The 27,414-nt window shown below is 32.5% G+C and overlaps 1 protein-coding gene across 2 annotated transcripts; it reads right to left on the reverse strand.

Moving 5' to 3' along the window:
- Nucleotides 1-635: 635 nt before the first annotated feature.
- On the reverse strand, nucleotides 636-26,245 carry LOC145586110 (primase-helicase Twinkle, chloroplastic/mitochondrial-like). 2 transcript variants are annotated; one of them, XM_081642856.1, is made up of 22 exons: nucleotides 26,091-26,245; nucleotides 25,564-25,807; nucleotides 24,993-25,117; nucleotides 23,543-23,598; nucleotides 23,388-23,445; nucleotides 23,052-23,159; nucleotides 21,069-21,152; nucleotides 20,267-20,347; nucleotides 19,888-19,953; nucleotides 19,704-19,820; nucleotides 16,741-16,788; nucleotides 16,562-16,647; nucleotides 16,420-16,480; nucleotides 14,105-14,287; nucleotides 11,155-11,286; nucleotides 7,991-8,052; nucleotides 5,150-5,233; nucleotides 4,157-4,288; nucleotides 2,683-2,779; nucleotides 2,481-2,615; nucleotides 2,321-2,388; nucleotides 636-790 (listed from the first exon to the last, which is right to left on the reverse strand). In XM_081642856.1, the coding sequence occupies exons 2-22, from the start codon at nucleotides 25,796-25,798 to the stop codon at nucleotides 748-750; spliced, it is 2,061 nt and encodes a 686-aa protein (XP_081498982.1). In that variant the 5' UTR covers nucleotides 25,799-25,807; nucleotides 26,091-26,245; the 3' UTR covers nucleotides 636-747. The 2 variants fall into 2 exon arrangements, with proteins under 2 accessions (XP_081498982.1, XP_081498990.1); XM_081642864.1 differs by having other exon boundaries at nucleotides 26,083-26,221.
- Between the last annotated feature and the right edge of the window lie 1,169 nt (nucleotides 26,246-27,414).

Genomic DNA, 27,414 nt, shown 5'->3' on the forward strand with positions numbered 1-27,414 from the left:
AGATTGTGGGCGGCAGTGGCTAAGGGTGGTTGGTTTTTTTTTATTATTATTTTTTTAATTTTTTTATAATTAATTATATAATTATTTTAAAATTAAGTAATTTAAAAGGGAACCAATTATATCTTGCCACGTGGCCTTATTAGCCTTAATGACTAACGGTGTTAACGTCTGTTAGTCATTAATGGCATGTTGTGACATTTTAGTTAAACAGAATGGTATATAGTTTATTAGAAAGTTTTTTATGGTATATGATGAATTAAGCTTAAACTCAGTGGTATATGGTGAAATTTCCGTTGACTAAAACAATTACGGTCAAAGTTAGTATATATACAATTAACCTTACAAATAACAATAGAGTTTTACTTAATCATACAATACAATTAACAATAGAATTTTACTACAAAATTACAGTTGAAATTAGAATACCAACAATGTATTACTGTAGCAATTGAAGCTTTATAGCCTTCATTAAAAAAAAATACTTCTTTTCCTGCTGCTATTTCTAGACCATATGAATGAACTACATTTCTTCCTCCATACTAATGCAAACTTCCAGTCAAATTAGAAAGAAACATTTATCAAAAAACACTTCTATCTTGAGTATATACCTCCAATATTCCCCCCCCCCCCCCCCCCCCCCCCCAACTTGGAAATTGCAGAAGGGCCTTGAAGAATCAATAAACTCCATTAGGCGATTGGTTCATCTGATCATAAGTCATTGCCATCGTCATGTTGGAGCATGTGAAATTAGAATGTTGGCTCGGACGGCTCCACAAATTCACCAGTTATCCTGCACAAAGAACTTTTGTTAGCTTTGAATATCTTGCAAATTTTAAATCTAATTTGGAGGGGCGATCAGAATGATTTTAATTTTCAAAAGCTCCTCTCTGTCCTCACCGCTGCCATAAGATGGTGGATCACACTTCTGCCTATTACTTGTGAGCTAGACTAGAATCCAGAGACTCCTTGTCAAATTTATTGTAGAATTAAAAGTTGGAACCTTTGACAGATAATATATCAAAGATAAACTTAGAAGCACAATGCTTCATCCCTTTAACCTTCACTTGAGCCCTTTGAGACTGTCCGATTTTTTTTCTACCAAAATCTCAATACAAGGAATCCGATTAAGTTGACAAGGCTTGCATGCAGCTATCCTCTTTACTCGAACTAATCCATTTCAACAATTTCATATTACAACTAGCACCTCTTATCACTTTAATGATTAAACGCCATTAATTTAATTTCAACCGTTAACTATGTTACAGTATCACGCCTACAACTATATTCCTCACACTAACAGTAATACCATATCCCAAAATTTGTGTGTTATCCTATGCCTCAATGCGCTTTATCTTTATTATATTAGCCAAGGGGTGGGAGGGGGGGGTGGGGGTGAGAAATGTTGGTGTCCAATTTTGAAGTACCTAAATTGCCCCTAAAAGCTTAACCAAAACTTTTTAAAAAATACTCAACATAATAACTTGAGTTTCCAAACAAAACTATGAAATTGACTCATTTTACCTAAACTAAGAATCTTCTAACAATAAATAAAACCTTTGACTAGAATTATAATCTTCCAACAATAAATAAAACCTTTGACTAGAATAATTGCAATACAACTTAGAGGAGAGATGCATAGTGGAAATGTTTATGAAAATGCCAAAAAATGCACAACATAATGACCATGAGAAAGAACGTCGCACATTGAGGAAGAAAATGAGTGGAAATGCCCATGTTAGCTTTTATGTTCAAAATTTGATTATATTCTAGAACTTTTAGTTACCTAAACTAAGAATCTTCTAACAATAAATAAAACCTTTGACTAGAATAAAAATCTTCCAACAATAAATAAAACCTTTGACTAGAATAATTGCAATACAATTTAGAGAAGAGAGAGATGCATAGTGGAAATGATTATGAAAATGCCAAAAAATGCACAACATAATGACCATGAGAAAGAACGTTGCACATTGAGGAAGAAAATGAGTGGAAATGCCCATGTTAGCTTTTATGTTCAAATTTTGATTATATTCTAGAACTTTTAGTTACTATATAATCTTTATGTCACAGGTTTAAATTTACAAATTTGATTATAATTTTAGACTATGTAATTTAAATTTTCATGTTTTAACAACTCCATAGTTTAATGTACGTAAGAAATGTATTTAAATTTGACTAACTTTACATTAAATTTTCAGAAAACATACAAAGGCCCTTCTTATATTCTGGGTTGTTTTCACACCATCAGATTGGTAATCTGATGAATATACGCCTAAGACTGCTTATTTTTAGGTTACATATAAACGGCAACAGTAAGTACCTTTTATAGGTCAAGTAGGTATCACCTATTGTGCCAGCAACCTTATTCCGCACCTTCCTTACACAGATCTGAGAAAAATGAAACAGAAGTCAGTGCTTTAGTGGAAAATGGGTTCAAAGAGAGAGTATATAGATTTAAAATTGTGGACAGAATGCATAACCTGTACTCTATCAATAGGGCCAGCCTCTGGATCCCTATTCCGATGTACTACAATTCCATTATCACATTTGTTGATGAAATGTGCACTACCACTGATGTCATAAAGATTAGGAGCATTCCCAATCCAGTTGTGCAGCTGTTTGAGTGAAAGTAATCAGAATGGAATCTGGAAGGGAAAAGGACAATGACTTCACTCAGCTCACCTGTCTAGGATGAGCAACAAACCAAACATGGCAAGAGTGATGTTGAGCAAATCGCTTGACCATTGTGAGCATCTGGCTAACGTACTCTGTTTCTGTCCTGTTGCATATATCGTTCAGAGCCATAAACTTCAAGAATGGGATTGAGTCCAACAGAAATATATAAAGATCAATCATGTATAATAAAGATCCACTTTCACATGGAAAATTTGGAATATAATAAGAATAATACAATCCTAGTGGCAACAAGAAGTCAACAATAACCACCTAGATCTCAACCATCACTTTGAGATGAAAATAATGCAGCCTAGAAAAAACAAGGTTAGTGCGATAATCTACTGATATACATGGTCCAATAAGGATCAAACTATAACAATGAACCCAGCCCCTACTCCCATGCTTGAATTTGTGAGCCACATATCTCTCCGTAGATTACATAGGGGGTTAGAGATGTGTTGTTTAGAACCATTGGGCCTACGCCTACATGAACATCAACCAAAAAGCTCAATTATTCTTCTGTGGTACAACCAATGTTTTTCTCCTTGATTATCCATTTGAGGCATCAATTGATACTATTATTTATTTTTAACTCATTTTAATTTCTATGATTCATCTCCAGACTATGAGGAAATTCTCCAAAGATTCCAATATTTTGTGGTAAGAATAAGAATTGGAGCAAACTTAAAAGGTTTCCATAATGACATTTCTAGGTTTGCAATTATACTTATAATCCAAGATTGCTAGGCTTGCTATTATGCTAATGGTCCAAGCAAAAGACTTGTTGCTGGATTTTTCTAATATGTTCCTGTCCTTGAGAAAGTGTCAGCTTAAATAGGGTATTCATACCCTGTAATTTAATTTTGCTGGGATCTTATTACTTTCCTAATGGGAGTAGGACTGCTTGTAGTAAACTGTAAACCTAGATTTGGCCCAAATGGCTTGCCTCCCACTAACTACTCAACAAGCAAACATTGGCCAATGGCCAACAATTGTATTTTGTATGCGATGTAGTCCCATAAATACCCTCTAAAATTTCCAGGAAGCCAAAGCTCAATATATTCATGTATAATAAGGTGAGCAACAAAATATTTGGTTATCCGTTTGAGAAAAGTTCTAGAACCCCAACCAGATCGTACCTCTTTCTCTTCTTGGTCAGATTGTACCTCTTTCTCTGGACAAAGGTTTGCTCCTACTGAACTCATTTTTTCAAGCGATATCCTAGCTGCCTTCCAAACTTAAAAAAGACATGGTTTTGGACATCCAGGTACCCATGCTTAGATTATTGTAGACAAGGAGCTGCACAGCTTCCCACAAGTACACTTCTTTACCCGACCCATAAAAAAAAACTCACTCCTATGCTATATCTCCATCTTCTAAGAAAGCTTATAGCAGTTCCACATTAAGAGACGCAGGGAAACACAAACACACACACTCTGCAAGATAAAATTATTTATATGCAAAATTATAAGCACCGCACATGCTGCTAAGACGTTGATGGTCAAGCTCGTTATACGGATCAATGACAAGGCCACGGACACCATGCCTCAAAACTGCAGCTTTTGCTAGATCAAGAACCCATTTGATGTTGGGAAGGCTATCATTCTCACACCTGAATTACAATCAATCAGTTAGCAAGATATCAACTGGAAGCTGCAATTCTGCAAATATCTCCACAACATTACCACATAAGGAATTATCTAAACAGAGAAGAAAGAAATTAATCTAATGCCTCTGACATCCTGAAATCTTATAGAGTTTTAAACCGTAAAAAAAAAAAAAAAAAAAAAAAAAAAATTATTGGTATGTGGGAAAAAAATCCCTTAAAAGATTCCCTCTCCTTTATGATAAAGAACAAAATTCAAGGTGAACTTCAGAACACTTTTCCAAATTTAAAACTACTGGATGCCAAACCAAATTTATATATATAAAAAAAATAAAAAATAAATAAAAAATAAACCACCCTTAATGTAAAACTCATATTATAATATCTTATGTTCCACAAGTTTATTTCATGAAACCACACCACAGCGGCACAAATCACTCAAGACTTTGCCAGTTTTTAGCAAAGAAGAGGAGAAGAAAAGGAAAGATAGCAACTAACCCAAACTAAACCGCACCAAGAAACCTACATGGTCTATGCAGGATCCTCTCACGTCCAAATGTATAATTTAAAAAGTTTTGACAGTCCATCTGGGTACTCAAAGCATCATATTCAAGGCATCCTAACAGCTAACACACCTAAATGCTGATAGACTATTGAACTCTTTTCAATTCTAATATAATAAACAGTAGTTTAGAATTAGGTAAAAGAAACGAAACAGGCAAACAGTTTACAATGGATTGCATAGGTTTATGAATGTAGTATGAAATAACAAAACTAATTGAAAGAACATGAAATATGGAAAGCAAAGGAAGTTGAAACATTACTAAGTCAAACCTGATTTTATGGAGAAAAATATTGAAACCATACCGTATAAGTTGGAATGTATTATCTAGCCATTTCTTTCCTTGCTCTAAGTCCTCTCTACTCATGCGCTCAAAAGATTCAGCATACCTGCACTTAATAGAAGAGTGCATTACTTTTTCCTGACTTGATTAAACATAATATTCTCATTAGACACACTAAGAGGCTTGAGTGATCTAGCAATATATAGAACAATATTTAGTACTCCTACCGACTAAAAATATGCCAAATTAGCAATCCTTTTGACCCAAAAATCCAAAATTTAAGTACTTAAAAAGAATTTCTAATGATTCCATATATACAACGTTTTCTCTAACTTCTTTCATCCAAAATATATGTAGCTTAACAACAGCAATGCAATATCAAATGTGAATTACAAATATCAATACACCACTAAAGGTAATTCTATAGTATAGTTACTCCCTCCATTTCCTTTTAATGTACCCATTTATAGTGGAACTTGTTTCCAGAAGAATTTAGTGCAAGTAAAAAAAAAAAAAGTGGATTAAGAAAGAGACAATAAAAAGGTGGGTGAGTATAAGAAAAAGGAGAAAAATTAAGAAAAGGTATCTGGAAAGGTGTACATATTGAAGGGTAAGGGGGTTAGGATAGTAGAGTAAACTTGCCTTAATTCAAGAAAGGAAAAACGCAAATATCAAATAGAAACGCTTTAACACTGAATATGTTTATAATAGTCAAATTCACTTTAGTATTGTCTAATTTTATATGTGAAAATTGCAAAGGAGATTGAAATGCTGGTCAAAGGTTATATCTTCAATAAAATTTGGCATAAAATATTATCACACCATAAGCATAAACACCTTAAACATATTATCTAAGGATGAAGTCATGGATTTGAGGATTGGACACGAAAATTCTTGTTTCAAAATTTAAAGACATGGACACGGTAAACCCATCAAAATATACTCTCCCAATTTCAAAATAAATGCATCACTTACGATTAAACGCAATTTTTATGAGAATTTACTTGTGTTAGTATTAGGTGGAGCAAGAGAAGATTTAATCTAGTAAAAGGACATGGGGATCATGGCAAACCGAGAATATGAGAGTTTTTCTCCGTAAAATATAATGGGAAATTCTCAATGGTAGCCATGTACTTTTGCTCATTCAAAATGGCAACAAAATATTTGGCAAATTCTCCCAACTAGCATTACTCTTTATAAATTTTCCTAATATGACAATATTTTTACAATTAGCAACTAATAATCTTAATTACACAATAATTAAAAAGTACAGAGCGTCAAAGCACTCCCGGCAGCTAGCCACTGAACCCAGCTCTTCCCCCCCCCCCCCAAGTTACAACACCCAACTCGCCTAAACCCCGCAAACACACCCCACCCCTCGCCGGAACCCCACGCAGCACCGGAACCCTAAAAAGCCTTTCCCCTCTCCTTAAACCCTACTCCGTATCAAAGGCAGCGAAGACAAACAACACACAACAATAAAATAAAAAATCAAAACACCGAAACCCGAGCTACAAAACTCAAATCATGGTAATTTAGAATAGATTCTTTCTCAAATACTTGCTACGGCATGGGGGTGAGTGAGTGCTCTGACACCCTATACTTTTTTTTTTTTAAATTTTCATTTTAAAATTATTGTTTAAAAAAGATAATTATTTGCCAATTGTATAAAATTGTTATGTTAAATTTATAAAAAGTAATGCTATTTGGGAGAATTTGCCAAATATTTTGATACCATTGAGAATGAGCAAAAGTACATGGCTAACATTGATAATTTCCCAAAAATAATTTAAGTAGGGACCATGAGAGAGAGAAATGTTACTCCCTCCATCCCTTTAAGTTCTTCACATTTAAATCTAGCATAACATAAATAAAAAAATAAAAAATAAAAAAAATCTTCTATATTCTTTCCCGTAAATAAAATAAAAAATAAAAATAATCAAGTGGGTTTTTTTTTTTTTTTTTTTTTTTTGAAGCAAGTGGGGGGTTGTGGTTGATTTGTCTCAATAAGCACTTTTATAAATTTTTCTAAAAAGTAACTGAAGATATTAATAATTTTATATGCTCATACGCAAATGTGCCAAAAGGTGAGAACTTAAAGGAACAAAGGGAATAAAATAATTTGGGTGGGGATTGTGGAATGAAAAATAATAAAATATGGTAAAAAGTTACCAACAAAAGAAAAAATAAAATATGGTAAAAAGTTACCAACAAAAGAAAACATAAAGTATGGTGAAATGTTGCCAATAAAAGAAATAATAAAATATGGTGAAAAGTCACCATTTATTTTGGAGGTAAGGCATGTGATAAGGGATATATTGTTTTTATTTAGGAAAAAAAAAAGATTTATTATTAGTTATAAAAACTCAATATTTATATAAGATCACTTTTAAAGGAGTGATGTTGATTTTAAGGTTAGTAAAGTTATGTGATGTAAAACATTATGCATGCAAGAGAATCAAGATCCAGAAAATATATGATGGGTTCGCATCAGTTAGACTTCCACAGCCCCCATGGATTCATTCTCCTTATCTAAAATTTGATGCCTCAATATTCATATCACACCAACACATATTTTTTATTTGGTAGTATCCCCTAGTGAGTCCAACCCGTATCTCCAATCAGGAAGTTGGTTAGTTCATGCTGACATGGTATGACTTAGGTTAAGTTTTATGTCCAACTGTCCAAGCATCAAACATCTTATCAACTCCACTAGTCCAGTCACCTAACAATAGCATCTATACAAATTAGATTTCTAACAACATGCATCCATATATTATATCCTCCATAAACCTTGAAACTAAATTGAAGGACTAGCCAAAAAGGTACTAAAAGATTAAGAACAAAATTAGTTGAAAATTACCGAACATCAAAAAATGGTTTCTTTATGTGCTTCTCCAAAAGTTTTCTTGCGTGTTCCCGGACCTGAATCAAAACCAATCTAACATTAGTACATAATATACATACAAAGATTACGATCATATAAATCAATTTCTAAACAAAGCAAACCTTGTCAATACAAAGTTTCAATCAAAGCTAAGAGGTCAAACAACAAAATTAGAAATTGATTAGTAAATGTCGCTTGATAACCAAACTTAACATTATCGAAAATTAACCATATAAAAAGCCCTAAATGAGTACAAAAAGGACACTCCTATATCCTAAAAGAAAATTCCCTATGAATGTAAGATGATCATAGAGTTTAACTGTTTAAGTATTTTAAAATTTATAGATCAATATTAGCATAGCATTCAACTTGTAGCCAATGCGTAAGAATGTAGCCAATACATAAAAATGTAGCATCAACAATCCATGAAAAGGAGCACATGAAGAAAAAGCAGTGGTTTCATGGTGTTGGCTAGCTAGTATTATGAGTATTTGCACAAAGTTAAATCTTACATTCAGCTTTAGGGAAAAGATACAAATGTACATTCACAACACAGGAATTCATCTTGTACATTTGTATCTTTCCCCTAAAGCTGTCACCGAAACTAATTAATGAGATTTCAATTCACTTCCACAAAATTTGATGCTACTAACAAAATAATATTATACTATCCATAATGCCCCTTACCGGCGCTAAATTAAGCTCATCACTGGTGAATCTTTCCACCTCTTCTGAGAACGTAGCTAAGAAGGGATAATCCTTAAAGTTACCAAAAGGTAGATATATGGTTTAAGAGGAGTTGGTCTTCTTGGGGATTGGGCCTAACTTTTTGATGTTGCAATGGAAGGATCAAGGATGTGTTGGCCAGGCATGCAAGAAGTGAGTTAGCTGTAAAATATTGAGTCGGAAAAGTGGGTTTGCATATTGGTGGAGTTGTGGGCTCAAGGGTAGAAAATTGGAGTTGAAAACTTGAAAATATGGGTGGAGAGATAAGGCTTAAATTTAGTAAAATAAGATTCAAGGCCTTTTTCCCTTCTCTTTAGAAGGTTAGAGATTTGGAGGGTGGAGGAAGAAGAAAAATTCTGCTTCATTCATAAAGGATATAATTAGATCTGCAAGGGCAGCCAATGGCACATTACCCATTTCTTTATAGTTGATGGTTGCCTCTCTTGTTATGTCATCAATCTATGCAAGAATATTTTTTTAGAGAGAATCTTTTTGTACAATTTAAGTATTACATATGTTTAGCTACGAATAATCATTTATAAAGTTCATAATCAGTGAGTAAAGATAAAGTGACTTATCATGTCTCATTATTTATCTCAATCATGTAACGTTTAGGCAGTCGATGCATTTATGCACATGCTAGTAGTCAAGGAAAGGATTATTTTTTGCTACTATGCACCAAGTTTTAGGCTATTTATTGATCTATAATTATTCAAAAATTAATATGAAAGTGATTGTGAATGTGAACTGGAATGTTGGATGGTGTATGTCAGTCATTATCACCTACTTAAATTAGTAAATCGCGTAAAATATAAGAGGATATGTGTTAAAAATCTTGGAAAACACACGCTTAAGAGTATAGCATAAAGGGATGTTCATGGATTTTTTCTTTATAACCATGGCTTTTCTATTGTGGTACAAGCACTGTGCTATCATTTGTACATGCTAAATTTTCGCCACATTGTGCCATAGGTTTATTTTATTACTAATTTGGATAGCTCTCAAACTAGGTCTCTTCAAGAACATTAGGAGAGGACACTCGTTCCAGCGTAGTCCAAAGCAAGTAAGGTTGTTATAGTGAGTCACGTAATAGAATATTGTAGTGATGTCAAGTGGCTTTTTCATATGATGGTTTTTTTATAAACAAAAAATAGTGAAACATGTTTATTTGTAAGTGTACATAAACAGTCAAGAAAGATTGATTAAAAGGTTTTTTTCGTTGATTCCTGCATCAATTTTTATGTTCTATGTATCTCTTCATAAACTATTTATATTGGCATTCATTCATACGGATTATGGATTGTAACTATATTTGGGTTTGGGGAATTATGATTGTTACTTGGTTCGATTTAGGACATAGAGGCTCCAACTTGAAATAAAGTTGATTGAATTGATTTTGGATTTTTATTTAGATTAAGTTAGTTATTACACTACGTAACTTTGGTAAATACCTAAGGCATTATAAGGTAGCAGTAATAACCCAGTAGTTCTCTTAAGTATTTTTGGTGGAAAGGGTTTTTTTAACTAATTGAATTATTAGGGTGCTACACATTCAATTAAAAAATAGCCCACCACTTCCCATTACATCTAACTTTTTAATAAAATAATATACCACAATCTATTTTCACAATTATTTTTCAGTAAAATAACAACTAATACCAAAATAACAATGATGTGTTATGATAACTATTATAACTAGTCTAGGATAAAGGGTGCATAAACTTTTTAACAAAAAAAAGGATGGCTTAAAATAGCTTATGGCCTATCTTGCTGATTTGGTAGTAATTCTACCATTTCATTTATATGCATATAACATAAGTAACACCATTGAATGAAGCCATTTTTTGAAATCAAATGCCAAAAAAAAGCAATTAGGTATGAAATTCTTATGATTTTGAATTACTACCTATATGATTGTAAAATATAGTACAAAAAAAAAAGCAATTCCCAAAGTCATTGATCGCACTTATATTAAAAATATCTAGTGACAAACTATTCAATTCACCACACAATATTTCAAAGTACAAGGTCAAATGGGTGCTTAAATTTTAAAGCAAACTTCAGCAGCCTTAATAGGAAGCCCAAAAGTATAGTGTCATATGTTGCTTTAATGTTCAGAAGCATATGCACTAAGAAAGAATTTTATGGGCTACAATATTACTGGCTACTCTTCGTCCATTTAACTTCTGCATCATACTGTACTATATTAATCTTCAGTGAAATAAAGAAGTCTTTACATGGATTAAAACATGCAATCAAGGAACAATATTTGAATGAAATAATTTCTTGAGGGCAAAGATAGCCAATTATACAGTTTAATTCATCAACTCATCCTCCTAACATTTATTACTGTTACCGGAATTGTTCTCGGTTACTGAGATTCAAGCATGATATTAATTTAAGTATGGCCATACCTTGTTCTCCATTGAGCAAAGAGCAAATTTCCAGCCAACACTTTCATTAAGGTTGCATAACAAAGCATCAATCCATTCACTTTTTCCCGAATTAGGAACGCCAGTAACTATAGTCAATTCACCAGGTACCACCTGTCAAAATCAGATCACCATGAGAGTCAACAAAACAATCTATAGATATGAAAGCCAAAACACTATCAAAAAAATTGTAATCAAATAACCGACTGCTATTTGGAATGCTTGAAGAAGAAGCAAGTGTGCCTAGAAATAAGAATTACGAAGCAAGACAGCAAACTTCAACCTGCAGACGATTAAGATTCCCCTTTTTTGTTCAACAAAGTAAAATACTCCATACAACAAATTTTACTTGCTAAATGATTATAAACAACTCACTTGCCAAGTTTCATGTTAAAAATCCTTAATTTGAAGAAGACTTCTAAATTCACTATACCCTCTGCAAAAGATATATGTATCTTAAGCTCTATCTAGAACCACTGTATAAGTTTCCCCAGAGAAATTGTAGTCAAACTTGAAGAAAAATATTAGTATCCATTATGCTTTCTAGTTTCATCTTCGCCACATTCATCTTATGCACGGCAATGAATGTGACGGAGATGAAACTAGAAAGTAGAGGTTACATCGATTGAGTACAAGATAAGGGAGAATCGCTTAAGATGGTTTGGCCATGTAAGAAGGAGACAAAGTGAGGCTCTAGTGAGGAGGCCTGAAGAGTTACATAGTGTTCGGAACGCAAAAGGAAGGGTAAGACCTAAGAAAACTTGGAAGAGGGTGATTAAGAGTGATATGAGTGCTTTGGGATTGAGAAAAATACAGGGTATTAAATAGGGCGGTGTGGAAGGAGAAAATTCATGTCAACAACGTGTTATGATTATATATGTACTTTTTCAAACTGTTTCAATTGATTATCTTGTTATGTCCTTTTCTATGTATCGTACGATTCCTTATGACAATCCATATTAGCCGACCCCGAATTATTTTGGGACTAAGGCTTTGGTTTTGTTGTTGTTGTTATGCTTTCTAGTTTATAACCAATATATAATTTACATAAAAAAAAGTCTCCATTTAGATTGCTTAATTAAAAAACAAACTAAATATAATAAAATTAAGTAAACTAACAATCTTACTTCCAATAAGCTTTGAGAATGCTGTAAAAACTATAGATTTTTGACACTATAAAGGACGGGGGATAATTCTAACAGCCCATGCAACCAGTTTTCAAGAGACTAGTGTAACTAAATGTTTAATAACTCATTTTATTCAATAAAATCATTCTATTATATTTGGCTTGCAATACTGAATATAAAAAATTCCCTCTAATATTTTTGGGGAATAATCTAAGATAACCCTGATGTATAGAGTAGTCCACATAATCTTGAGAATAAGTAAATGACTAAAGATAAACATGAGGTATTAACAAAGTCATTGCTCTATATAATCCATGTCGTTTTAGATAGCTCCAAAACAACATCATCATGGTTATTTCCAAATTTCAAAAAATCACAACATTACTTTGGATACTCCCTCCGTTTTTTAAGTGAAACATATTGACTTTTAGCACTATTCACACATAAGCTTTGACATAATTTTTTTACTCTAAATAATAACTTAATGTTGTCGTATATATATTATTGGAATGGACACAATGTAAATTTTACAAATCAATTAACCTATACTAAAAGCGAACCTAAAGTGACACTTGTCATGATGTCATTAAAAAATTTCCCGCCTTTTTTTTCTTTCTTTCTTTTTTTTTTTTTTTTGCCAAATTTGAATGAGTACCAATTTTTAACCTACAATAATACTTATTTCCATTTTGACAACACATTTAATCCAATCATACTCAATTAATTTTTTTACTATTATTTTTTTAACATATATTTTATATACTAGGAATCTTTTAGTTACAAATATAGTAACATAGATTAAAATTAAGGTATTGAAATACTTCGTATATCATTATCCAAAATTATTATAATATTATCAATTAACTTAAAATTTTATTTTAATTAAAAATAGAAAAAAAATATTTGGTACCATACTTTGTATAAATCTTAAAATTATGCATAACATATAAGAACAACCAAACAAAATTATTTTATTACATTATACTCCTCCGTTTTTTTATAAGTTATAATTGGATTTGTACATTTGTCGAGACACAACTTTAACCATCAATATCCTTAATTAAAGACTATTATTTTGTTACAAATATTTTTTTGGTAAATTATTGTTAAATTAACATCATTCTTTATAATTTTTGTTATAAAGTTTAATTATTACCGTGCATGGCACGGGACTTAACCTAGTTTTTTAACTAATATGCAATTAAAGTTATTAAGGGTCAAACATATACCCCGACATGCGTGAAAAGTGTTAGTGCATCACTCACGCGGAAGGGAAAAAAACAAAGGAATTTTTACCTAGCATAAAAGACAAATCCTACAATAAGAACTACTTTCCCTTTTTAATCCCATATTGAACATTGTAAAATCATGGCAACTCTTCTTGTTCAATCCTGACATCTGCTCTCAGGAACGACGAGAGAGTGACCCTTTTCTCAACTCCATCCTTTTTCTTACCCTTTTGAAACCCCACTAATTCTATCTTATTGAGCACAAATAGAACTAATGTGATGATTTGGTCTTTACAACTCAGCCAAAAATCTTCTAATGTAGATGAAAGCAGAGCCACAAGCTATTGTGCTAGGAACGGTATAATTTATGCATGTAAAATTAGTAAACAAAAAAAATGTATTATTTAGCCTAAAATAAGAAGGGGGTGAAAAAAAGGAACACATTGAAACATGAAAATTCTGCCTCATTAAACCTTTATGAGAGGAAGGAGAGGCACTAGATATACGTTAATCCTTACGCATTAGTTCATTTTCTTTTCAATAGCTATGGCATAAATATTCATTTTAAATGCTTACATTGTAATACTCATCCAAACACCTCCAACCAGTAGAAACACCAAGTTCATCACCAAGAGCCATATCATAATATGCATCAATTTCATGAAAGTAGTCTCTGAAAGAGAACAATCCCTGAATCGGATATATCTCAGCATTGTCGATTGTTTCCTTGAGTTTTTCTGGCCCCAAATACATTAGTACCTATAAGCAACAAGTTATTAAAGGTCAGTAATTTCATTTAATGATATAAAGAAATGATAAACAAAGGACTGTTGGTACAATTCAAATCTAGATAAATTACAAATATCCTTGGGATGTCAAAATTCGTGAGCTGGATCATTTTAGAGGAACAGATCCTCAATGCATGAAACTAGGTAGATAATTGAGTTCCCATATGACAACACCAAATATTAAGTAATAGTGCTCCCCTTATTTTTGTTTGTAAATTATTGTAATTGCAGCAATATAAAAAAGAGGAAAATAATTGGGTTTTGTGTAGGAAATTTAAGGAATGAGATTGTCAAAAATAGGGATAAAGTAACAGAGCAAATATATTTAAATTTTTGAAATTGTTTTATTTGGACGTAAATTTCAGAAGAAAAGAAAATGATTTGTAATAGGCCAATTGACCACATTGGTATAAAGTTAGCACATTAGTGACACATTGGTACAAAAGTTATCTCTGGTGACAAATTCGTATAAAAGTTAGCAGGTTGCGTCAAATTGGTATAAAAGTTAACCATTTTTGACATTTCACCCTTTTTACCTTTCCGGAGCACTGGTCTATTATACTAATGCTTAATTTTTATTTTATTTTTTGAGTTATTAATCTTTCAATGTCCTTTCATTGTTGCCAATACTCATCTAATGTCCAATATTTTTCCCCTCCATGCCCACTTAACTTATTGACAAATAATAACAAAAAATTTGTATTAGCAAACAAAATTCTCACAAAATAAAAGGAAAGAAGTAGGATATAATGTCACAAAAGTAGTTATTTAATACACCAAAAAAAAAAAAAGATGGATGTAATCTCAAACTGTATCATCAAAGTTTGATATTACAATTTTATTTTTATTAATTCTTATTCATGTATCAATATATTTTCTCTAATTTCCTATTTTATTTATCTCTTTTTTTTATTTTAAAAGTGAAAAAAAGAAAGGAAAATGATAGATTAATATCCAAACTAAAGAATAATCATGTATACAATAATATGCGCTTATTCGGATAAGAAATAAGGATTAAACGTCGCCACTCACTAACAATTATGCTAATATGTAGCCATTTACTAATGTTTATACCAATATGTCGTCACTTGTTAACTTATATACCAATATGTCACCACTTGCTAATTTTAATACCAATATGTCACCCCCAACGATAACTTTAATACAAATAAAGTTTTTTTTTTTTTACAATTACTACCAATATGGTTAATTGGCCATTTGTAACATATAGACTAATTGATTATATTTTTATTAATTGTAAGTCTTAGAAAGAAAAATAAAAAATGAAGAGAAAAGCAAAAAAAAATCCACTAAATAACCCATTACCCTTATCATCCCCAATTGCCCCCCCCCCCCAAAAAAAAAAACAAAAAATAAAATAAAATAAAAAAATAAAATAAAAAATAATACTCTCAATTTATTGCCTAAGCATCTGAAATTCTGAATTGTCTTGATTCAACTCCACGAAACAAAACCAATGATGCCTAGATATAAATACTTAAGTTTCTTTTGACTTGAAGCAATTCTAGAGAGAAAATTCAAGTCCCCTGGCAATGAATCTAGAGGAATTTTACATTAACACTCATTCTTAAATCTCCATTGACATCAGTCAGGGGCTACCACACTTTTCACAAGTTCTTGAGATGTTCCTAAATGCACCTTTTATTATGTTTTTAAAAGCATGAGCCTAGAAAATTGACAGCCAAGCATCTTTGGGCATTCTATATGCATTTTTTTGCACATTTCCTGTTTCTGAAAAGCCATGCTAGAAATCACAATCACCGCCATGAATTTGAATATGTGGCAAAATTAATGAAGTCTAATTTCTAATAATAAGCCTTTTATATACATTTTTTTACTGCCTTCTTTTTAAAGTGCGTCCATACTCCTCCCATTCCTGCATTGTATTCTTTTTTTTCTTTTCTTTTGCAGATAGGTCAGTTAGATGGTTCAAGCAGCAAATAATATTCACAAATTCAACAACCAGTAAGCACGTCTAATCAAGATTTCAGTCCATGCAACAGGAACACTTCAATGTCTACAACTTGACATATGTGATCCACAGTTCCACACAACTTATCAGAAAGCAAAATAAACCATCACCTCATTTGCATCCTTGTAGTAATCAAAGTCATTTTTCTTTGGCCACTTAACTCGCCAACATCTGCAATGCATAAAGAAAATATCAAATCATGTACAAATCTAAGCATGTGGCTGAAATAGATAGGATATCAGAGAATTATACCTCTCCCTCCCAAAGCGGCGAGCAAGCTCCTCTGACAGTGCTTGGCCAGGGGGGTCCCCATCAGTTGCTAATATTATCCTAGATGCCTACAGAATGCAATTGATACCTATTTATTACATCCATCTCTTCCTAATTATCAATAAAAGTAATACAAGTATAAGATGAATAGCGATACCAACCTTCTCAAAGTACTCCTTGCAATTCCACAAATACTGATACTTTGTGTCCTAGCTTCAAAGAAACGCATGAGATAGTATTAGAAAAATCCCTCCAGAACTTCCCCTATATATGTAATATGATACTTGCTGATGAAATCAGAATAACTGAGAGAACCAACAAAACAGAAAAAAAAAAAAAAAAAAAAAAAAAAAAAAAAAAAAAAATCTAAAATGTAAGACACCCAAAAACAATGTATAGTGTTATAACATGTTCCAACACATGCGACATGCCTTCATTTGACATCAAACTTATAAGCATAAATATTGACCTACCTTTCAAACATACATGAATATACATGACGATGTTAATTAAAAATTGACTTGCTTTGGGTGGAACATGATAGAGACAAAGATATGGAGCTATGAACAAGTTATTAAAGGAACTTGCAAATGGTTGTTAGATACAATGAAAAAGACAACCGAAAGGACTAGCTATAGGAACTTATTGACAAGGTCATGGCCCATTGTAGATCCAAATTAAATAAAACTCCATATGGTGCTGACAATTTGATTTAGGGATGAAGGTTTCAACTTGACGAACAGCCATAATTCATCCGTATTGACCTCTACTCAATTCATTTAGGGAGAACAGAAATTTGCAACGCCACACACACACACACATCCATAATTCATGACGAACAGCCATAATTCATCCATATTGACCACTACTCAATTCATTTAGGGAGAACAGAAATTTGCAACGCCACACACACACACACAAAATATATAACAAATTGAACTGGCAACCAAATTAAAGGTACCTAACTATTTACCCATGATTATTTTATCAGGCGTCATAGCATAAATGGTTGTCTTAATTAGTAACAATAAAGGTAATAACATGCATTAGTTTGAGCGCAAACACAATAAGCAATATAAAGTAAATATAAATTACAAAAGAATACATACATGGGATCTCAAACACACATATAAACAATAGACACAGTAGTCAGTAAATATATACAAATAAGAGATATTTGTTTTCGAAGAAGGCTAATAAATTAAAGAGGACCCTTGGAGGCTTCTAATGGACCTAGAAATTGTCAATGATGTGGTATGGTGAATTATCTTGTGAAAATGATTTGAGAGAAGATTGTGCCAAATGACCGTAGGTTTGACTTAGAAGAAATAGCGAGATTCGGTTACCAAAAAACATTTGATCGGGAAATGAGCGAGCACAATGCGCTAAGATTCAAAGTCACAACTAATATTATCCTTTTTGCTTAAGTTTTTGGGCTTAAGGTGAATTGAAGAATTAATTAAAGCCTAATTGGGCTTATTTGGGCTATGGACTAATTTTCCTATGGTTATCTTTGATTCACCTTTCAGCCTTTACATCAATTAGACGATTTGTATGGTCCATTCATACAGGCTTATAGCTTATTCAGGTTATGGATCTCACGTTTATGAATAAAAATTTCAAAAAAAAATTTAAATAAATAAATAAATAAATAAATAAAAAAAGAGAAAACCCATGCTTCCTTCTCACTCAAAAAAGAAACAATAGGCTAAAGTGGTATGTTTCTTGAGCTTAACTCGTTTGTTAACCCCTTAGGGCCCTAAATCAAATTTATGGCTTCACTCACCTTAGTTCACAATTTAGTGGGGGTTTTAGGTTGATTTTGTTTAGCTTCACTCACTAAACTAGTTTACCGAGTTAGATTAAATTTCACTTGTCAAAACTAAGGATTCTGATTTAGGTTTACTCACCTAAAACAATGAGAAATCTGGAAAATACGTTAAAAACTTTGAACAAGCTTAAAAGAAATTTATAATCAACAAACAAAACTTCACTTAATTAGCAAACGTTTATCCCTACAAATAAGCTACAAAACATACTTGAAGAGTCCTTAACACTTTAGGACTCCTAAACAAATCGGATATTGGCCTTGTTTGTTAAAGAGCTTTTTCAAAAGCTTTTAGCTTATTGAACACCATTAGAGGTTTGACCATTTTAAAAAGCTAATTTTGGTGTTTGGAAAATAGCTTATAAAAAGAGCAATTTGGGGTCAAAAAGCACTTTTAGAAAAAACTCTTTATAAGAGCTTTTTAAAATTAGCTTATTGAACACTTAGCTTTCTTAGTATTATATACATGAAACAGCTAACAATAAACAGCTATTTACCAAAACACTTTTACACAATCAGCTATATACCAGTATACTACCAACTAGTCAAATCATCTAATAGAACCAGCTAGTCAAACAAGTTAATACAATCAGCTTTATCAACCAGCTACCAGGTTATAAACTTATAACAAAACAGGGCCATTAAAAAATAAACAAACGTTTAACTAACATAGACCATTTCCTACTCTATCTCTATAAAAACTTTTAAACAGATAGAATTAAAAACTAACATCGAAAAAAATAAAACTAAATCCAAACAATAAATATAGATCCTAATGCTTAAACAAGGAAGCCCCTTTCAGTAGAAACTTGCCAACCAAATACAGACTTTTAAACTTAAAAGAAACTTCCAAGAACCTTCGAGAACTTTCATGAAACTTTAAGAAAGTTATAAGAATGAATCAAGCAAGAAAATCTTGGATGCTTCCGCATCGTTAAGTTTTGGGTTTTGTCATATACTTACCATTACTAGCCTATACATAGCTATAAGGGCAATATAGAGAATCTACCTATGCACGACACTTATAAACTGCCAATATAGTTCTTTAGTTACCAACCCTAGTTTTGTACTCCGTAAAAACAATATTCAACACATCCTAGCAATAATTAATTAGATTCACAAGCCGCTATTTCCTAAACTTAATAATCTACTCCAACTTTGGAAGATATTTGTCTGAATTTCAGGAAGACAGAGAGAATGATATCCATAACCTTTTTTTTCGTCTTGAAACCATTATGCCATCCAAAAAAGTAACATAGAAATGACAAAAGCAAGGAGGGCCAGTCAGGATCAAACCTTATCCGGAGATGGAACACCTTTATCTGAAACTTTAGGAGGTGCACCATCAGGCACACTCACACAATTGTGTAAGCCAGCTTCTTCCATTGCAAGCTTGTCAATCTCTCCTTCGACCTATGGACAAAGATTTAGAATAGAACAAATTTGCATAATATCATCGGAAGTTTAAAAGAGTACTCACAATGATGATATCACTTGCATTTTTTATATCATCTAACCCATAAAAAATCTTTTCAGTATCAGCTTCCTGCACATCAAAAGAAAATATACATACGACAACCTAAGTATCAAAAATGATGAATTCGACTCAATACATCAATAAACAGAGTCGGCGGCTAAAAAATCTCCAATAGCCTCAACAATGCAAATCATCTTATCAATTCCCTCTACAAAGCAGTATAACAAATGTTACAGTAATGTGCACTTAAGAATGAAATAGAATTTTTAATTTTTTAAAAAGACTGAAGCACACACCAATCATCACAATAGTAATAATAATACGAAGTCAGTTTGAACATTGTAACACAAATTATAAGACAAAAGTATATACACAATATAACCTGCCAAAATTTCTTAGTGACATCACGATATTTGCAGCTTGTTAGAACTCCATTTCGCCTGTAAGTAAATGCAATAACAATCTGAAAAAGGAAGAACATAAGAGATGGGAGTATCAACTGTCACCAGAAATTAAAGATAAATTATACAATCAATTATGTCATGTGCATTTGTAAACAAGTTAAAGATTATGCTTCACATTAAATTGGATAGTTTGTAAGAAGATTGGGCAAAAAAAAAAAAAAATAAATAAATAAACTATATATGTAAATAATAATAAAAATTAAAAAAATATTTGGTGTGCTTTTTGATACTTCCTCTGATCCTATTAGGTGTGTTTTTCAACACTTCCTCTGATCCTTTTTAATTGCAAGGTTGAAATTTTTTGACCGGCATTTTGTGATTTATATGTTACGTAAATCATAGTCATCGTGGGGTCTTGTAGAACTCATCTCAATTTATACTTTTGAAATATTACCTTTAACCTTTTTATTAACTTTATTAAAGTAAAACTAAAGATTTCAATAGTATAAAATATACATTGGCAGCATGAAAACACCAACGTTGCAATCAAATAAGAACCAATGAAGTACATATTTATTATTATTTTATTATTATTAGTCCAGCTTTTATGGACAAAGTAATCAATACAAAAAATTTTGCAATGGGAATCAGGAAAAAGTTTCTTAGCATCAAATTACACTAAATTTAAACTGGCATAACCATGATGAGATTATGGAAACCTATTTATTTGTCACTCGTCTCAAATATATATTAAGCAACTAATGAAGGATGAAACATTACCTGATTACCAAAGGTTTTCTGCATAACATAATTTCTCCTCAATGTTTCTGCAGTTATCATTCTCTCCGCAAAATAAGCAAGTAGCTGATACAGAAGCACCATATAATAATTAGCCAATCACATAAGTAACTGAGGGTTTAAAGAGCACTGATAAGGCAGATTACACCACGTCCCAAAGTGAGGACAAGCTCTCTTTCCCTGAATCAGTCATCAAAACAAAGCATTGTAATCTCTAACTAATTTAGCCTTGACAATTTCATTCATGTTGAGTATAGTATACGATAAAAAGCAGATTCAATATGTTTTAGTCCAATCAATTTGGTAACTAGATGAGCTTGGTTTTGGTCTTTTTGATTCAAATTATTGCACCATTTCTTGCTATCTTGATTGAGACAAACAAGACCATGAAAAATTCCTCAATGCTGGGTTAAAATATACCCATAACTAGATTCACATAAAGCACCAAATATACTGTTGATTAGTTTATGATTTCACATTATTCTTACATTTTTTTCACTAATCAGTACTCTTAAATAATTATATGTCTGTATTTATTGTTCCCTAAAAAGTCAGTATGACCATAGAAGACAGCGTGACTTTGTAGATATTAAATGCTATGTTCATTTGCCTCCTGGCTCCTGACTCCTGCCTCCTGCCTCATGCCATAATTCCTCAAGAAATCCTATGGCCCTTGTCTGCATGCCTCATGTCTTCAAGGACACGATATCAGATGATGCCAAAATGTTTGATTGATCTAAAACTACATGAGCTTCGGGAACGTGTGAAGTTTAGATCCCAACAGCAATAATCTTGGCAGTAGACACTAAAGCATCTTTAATTGATGTAATAAGATAAATTTAAGTAAACTATCACCTCTTATAATAGATGGAAGGTTTTTGTGGAAAGCTCTGAAGCCATGACTAAGAATAGAGACCATTTTTAAATTATACTCCCTCCGTCCCCGATTGATAGTCACTTTTGAAGAAAAATCACGGGAATTAAGGAGAATTAAAGAAAGTACATTGAAAAAGTAAATTTACATTGGGTATGCAAAAAAGTAGAGAGAGAAAGTAATTAAAGTACATGGGAAAGTAAAATTTACATGGGAATGTTAAATTTGCACAAATATTTTTGCAAATGTTAGAGAATTTTGGTAAAAAAATATTAATGGTACTTGAAAAAAGCAAATGTGACTAACATTTTGAGTCACCAAAAATGGCAAAAGTGACTATCAATCGGGGGGGGACGGAGGGAGTAAGAAATAAAAATAATCAAAAAATGCCACTTTTGAACTTTTAAGAAACATACAATGCAAATTTATAAAACAATCAAACAACTATGACGCCATGGTTGGCAGCGATGTGCAGTTGGGTGTAGTGGTGCGTGATGAAAGGGGGAAGGTGTGTGTTGCTGCTGTGAAAAGAGGTAGATTGGGATGGTCTGTCGGTGATGCTGAGGCTGCTGCCGTGCTGTTTGGTGTGTGCATCGCAAGGCGAATGGAGTACTCAAGGGTGGAGATCGAAAGTGATGCATTGAATGTGGTTATGGGAATCAAACAGAAGGCTGCTGGTTTTTCCCCTTTTTTCCTTTTGATAGATGATGTTATTGCTAGCTCTTCTTTTTTCAATTATTTTGCTGTTTCTCATGTAAAGCGGGCAGGGAATACCTTAGCTCACTTAGTAGCTAGGTGGGATACTAGGAATTGCGATGAATTTGTTTGTCTTGGTCCTTTTCCGCAAAGTTTATTAACTTTGGCGGAAATTGATTTAATTTAATAATATTCTCTGCCGGTATTCAAAAAAAAAAAAAAAAAAAAAAAAAAAACAACTAGATAGATGCCAAATCACAAAAGTTACACTGCCCTAAGATACTCAAGGGAGTGTAACTTACTGCAGTCAATCAAATTGATTGATTTTTTTCACTTTTTTTATACATATATTATGCAGATATGTAAAGCATATTAATAAGGGGAAAAAAAATTACCTCATTACAAAGTGGCTCTAGCCCAAGACTCTTCTCGGTTAATTCTCTTTTTCCAGATGTCATAATTTTATTCAACTTCCCAAAGGATGACTGAGCATTGGCAGCAGCCTATGTAAAACATGCAAAATAGATTACTCCCTTGAGATCAAATAATGAGCGATTAAGACAAAATAGATCAGAAATCGTTTACACGCAATCAAGGTTTAGGACATCGAATAAAAAAGAATAATAGATGCAACAGTAACAAACCAATAATGAAATAAACATTTAACCTCAAAAGAAATAGAGTGTTACAAGAAGAGAACCAAAACCAACTACAATGAACAGAAGCTCTACCATTGTGTTGCCCTGCCACCCACATTTTCCACGGAAACAAAGCCACACTGCAGAATTCCTGCAGAAATGAGAAAAATAAATAAATAAAAGAATTGAATACATCTAAAATTCTGAAGAACATTGAGACACAACTATTAGACGAAAATGATGCATACCCATCTTCACTTATGTGTAATGACAAGGAATGCTCACCCGAATCACCACCTTTGCACTGCAAGAGGAAAGTACTAATGATTAAAAACTAATTACAATACAATATTTGATAACCACACAATGCTACACAAAACGAGGTAGAGGTGCAACAATTTAATTGCCTTAAAAAGAATCAGCATTTGATAGTCCCAACCATTTGCATCTAGTGATACAAAGAGAAAGAAAGATTTTTTTGCAATTCCTGCTTAAATACTAAGATACAACTATATACAATACCTTCTTTCTTTCAACATTCTACAAAGAAAACCAAAGTCTTTATCCACATTAGACCATCAAAACAGCAGAAAATGGCCATACGTACATCATTTTGCTCTTTCATTGAGTCAGAGATACTGTACTGTTAAGGTTAAATAATTAGCTTCCTATATGCTTTCTTGTAGCTCTTTAACTCTTACAATAAAAAAGAAAGCACATATACTCTCCCTTTCTGTGGGAAAGATTGTCAACAAAAAACTGAACTCGGAAACATTCCCTTAACTAGATACCCAGATTAAAATAGAGTGTTCCAAACACACGGGAATAGGGGCACCATGGATCGATGCTTAATGCCCACTATGTAACTATGTAACTGCAGCCCTAACTGTGTAACTGCAGCCCTAACTGTGTAACTGCAGCCCTCACTCACCACTCTCCCTCATCACATAGAGTTTAGATTTTGATGCCATCTTGAAGACGTAAGTTCATAAATGTTCGAGTAATTGGTTGTACACAATAAGAATCAAAACCATGTCTTTCCAGTACCAATCCATTATTAGACCTTTCAAGTAAAAGAAAAAAATAAAGAAATAAAATAAAGTAGAAAAATCATGGCAATGTTAGATGTCTACTCTAGGGACTTGATTTAGAAGTTCACATGATGGCCCAAAAATCCATTACTGTCATTGTTATTATTATTATTAAGCATAAATACATACTGACTCCTCGGAATATTATTCATTTTAATTCATCTCTTCCACGCACTAAGGTGAACAGCACGGATATAAAAAAATATTAGTACTACAAACTGGCTTGCAATCTTAATGTTATGGCCTAAAAGCCTCATTCATATAACTAGATATTTTAGCATACCATTCTCAAATACATATTCAATCTCTTCTATTGATCCCTTAATAGATGACATTCCTTAACAACAATCCTATTAAATCATATCCATCTATTTCTCTTTGTCATAATCAATGTTACTCCGACTCATCATTCCTTTATGTGTGTCAGATACTCCATAGTTAGACATCGCTATAACTTTTTATAATCTAGCAATTTTTTACCCTTGGACATGTGCTCATGTCTAACACTTCATCCATGTCTAAGTAACATAGGTCAAAAATAACTTTTCTGGGAAAAATAATTCAATATTAGAATCAAATAACTAATACTCAATAGTTACCAACTTACCATAGGGCACAACAACCTGTTATATTGGCCTCCCTTAGCCTCGTGACCTTCAATGCCAAGCTCGTCTAATTTCTTCATCAGTTTACTCAGTCTAGCAGATTTAAGGGTCGAACCTTCCACAGGTGCTGCACGAAAAAGAATCAGGCCAGTCAGCTAATGCCATGAATGAAAAATCATACTACAGAATGGCTTTAAAGTCACAGATTCAAGAAACTGGCAACCAAATTACCAAAATATATAATATTTACATCCACAATAACTATGCACCTATATTTGAACTACATTCTCATGAATATTAAACTATATGTTTCTCCAAGGACCACGATGCACAACCTAATCCCAGTAACACAATACGGTTTTCACTTTTAGTCATGATAATAATGAACCAAGCAACCAACAACTGTCATTTATCACGCACATATATCTTGGTAAACTTTGAACTAAATGTACTTCCAGGGACTAAAATGTGCAACCAAACTTCATCAACTAATAATTTACTAAATAAGGGCACAAAAACAACAATAATAAAAAATAAAAACATGATTTTATTGAGCAATAAAAGTACAAGTACCTGATATAGTGGGATGAGCAGCATAACAAAACCCAGCAATTCTAAGCGAAGTACAGGCCCGTCCATGAGCCAAGGCAGGAGGGGCAGCCGCCCTCGGCCCCGGAACAAAAAATCCATTTTTAAAGTTTCGCCCTAATAATGAAGGGTTTAAAACAATTGCCTGCAACACACTGCCCCTGAGCCAGGGCAGGAGGGGCAGTCGCCCTGAACCCACAGAGAAAAGCCCCAGTTTCATCAAAGGCTTCTGCAACACATTATCAATCAAATTTCATTCAATTATCAAAATAAGGCTAATATATTTATAGAGAAAACATCTAATTTCATAGTTACATCTTACATCCTAACAGATTCAAATATCAAATTAAGCTCATAATTTTCTTGTTTAGTAACTATAAACAGTAGTTCAAAAGTCTAAGTTTAGAAGAACCCTAAATTGAATAAACTGAGAATTAAATTAACGATTAACGCTAGTTTGTGAAATTGATATACGATAATTACAAAAGGAAACCAACACCTTACATTCTTACCTCAGAAGTTGCTTCAATGGAAGATACAAATATCACAAGTTGCGCGTCAGTAGAGTGCACTTCAATATGAAACTGAGAAAGAATACTGAGCTCACTATTCCGAATTACTCATTAAAAGTTTGAAAGTTTATGACCCGGTTTTGCGCAAAAAAAAGTTTATACCCTATTACAGAGTAATTATACTGTATGTACCCTCATTAATATGTATTCCGTACAAGTTTCTATTTTTTTTTTTTTTTTTTTTTTGAAAGACTGTACAAGTTTCTATTAATGAAAAGTATTTGGGCAATTATATCCTTAAAAATACAAGTATTTATTTACTTATTTTCTATCATACTTCCTTTGTTCTTTTTACTTGACCTGTTTCTTTTATCACGTTTGTCAATGCAAAATTTTAACGATCAATAACTTAAACTCTCCATAAGTAAAAATTATAAAAGTTATATATTATGATAGTACTTATTGAGACGAATCCAAAAAGATCATACATGAATATATTTTTTTCTTACATATTATTCACAAAAGACGGTCAAAGGAGGAGTGGTGAATAGAGTAAAAGTCAAAGAGGGTCAAGTAATAAAGAACGGAGGAAGTAAATGTTAGTAGTCATGGTGTTTTTTTAAAAAATAAAGTTACCTTGGACAATTAAACCCCTAAACATAGTTGTTACATATCAACAACTAAATTCATGATTTAAGGTCAAACCAAAAGAACTTCCGAATATGGCAAGCTATGGCGCGCGCATCGCGCATTAGCTGCCTTAGTTTAAATAAGTGTTACAGATTGACTACATACGTATGTCGAAACACGACTTTGATTATTAATTTATCTAATAATATGCTAATAAAATCATAGGAAAATTGATATTATGAAAGTATACATTATAACAAATCTAATAATATATTGTATAATAACTCACAAATGTTTAATAAAGGCGGACTTACCTAATTTAATGTAAATAAGGCTTCCAAAAGGAAACAATTTGTTTCTTTATTTCAAATACACGTGCCAACTAAATTCCTAAAATTTGGGAAATAATAATTTATGATAAGTAAGGGTATATGAAGAGTAGTATGTATATGTAAACCCGTTCAACGGGCCGGACAGGGCTTTATCTGGAATGGGTCGGGCCGGGCCAAGCCTAATCCAAAATGGGCCGATATTGTCCATGGGCCATTAAGCCCAGCCCGGCCCGACCCATTTAAAATGTATAAACAATCCAAAACAACCATAAAGTAGACACAATATAAGAGAATTATAAAGGGCCTTTAAGGGGCCTTATAAAAGGGCCTTAGCCAACAAATTGTTCTCAAGCAGTTGATAT

The sequence above is a fragment of the Chenopodium album genome, chromosome 2 (genome assembly GCF_948465745.1).
Source record: "Chenopodium album chromosome 2, dcCheAlbu1.1, whole genome shotgun sequence".
NCBI lineage: Eukaryota > Viridiplantae > Streptophyta > Magnoliopsida > Caryophyllales > Amaranthaceae > Chenopodium > Chenopodium album.

Bases quoted from the DNA above. Each gene is read 5' to 3' on its own strand.
- LOC145586110 (XM_081642856.1), bottom strand. From the start codon at position 25,798: ATGAAACTGGGGCTTTTCTCTGTGGGTTCAGGGCGACTGCCCCTCCTG. The intron at 4,289-5,149 runs GTATGGTTTCAA...ATTGTAATTCAG, and splicing joins AATACATTCCAACTTATACG to GTGTGAGAATGATAGCCTTC. The intron at 791-2,320 runs GTACTTACTGTT...TTCTTTGTGCAG, and splicing joins ACCTACTTGACCTATAAAAG to GATAACTGGTGAATTTGTGG.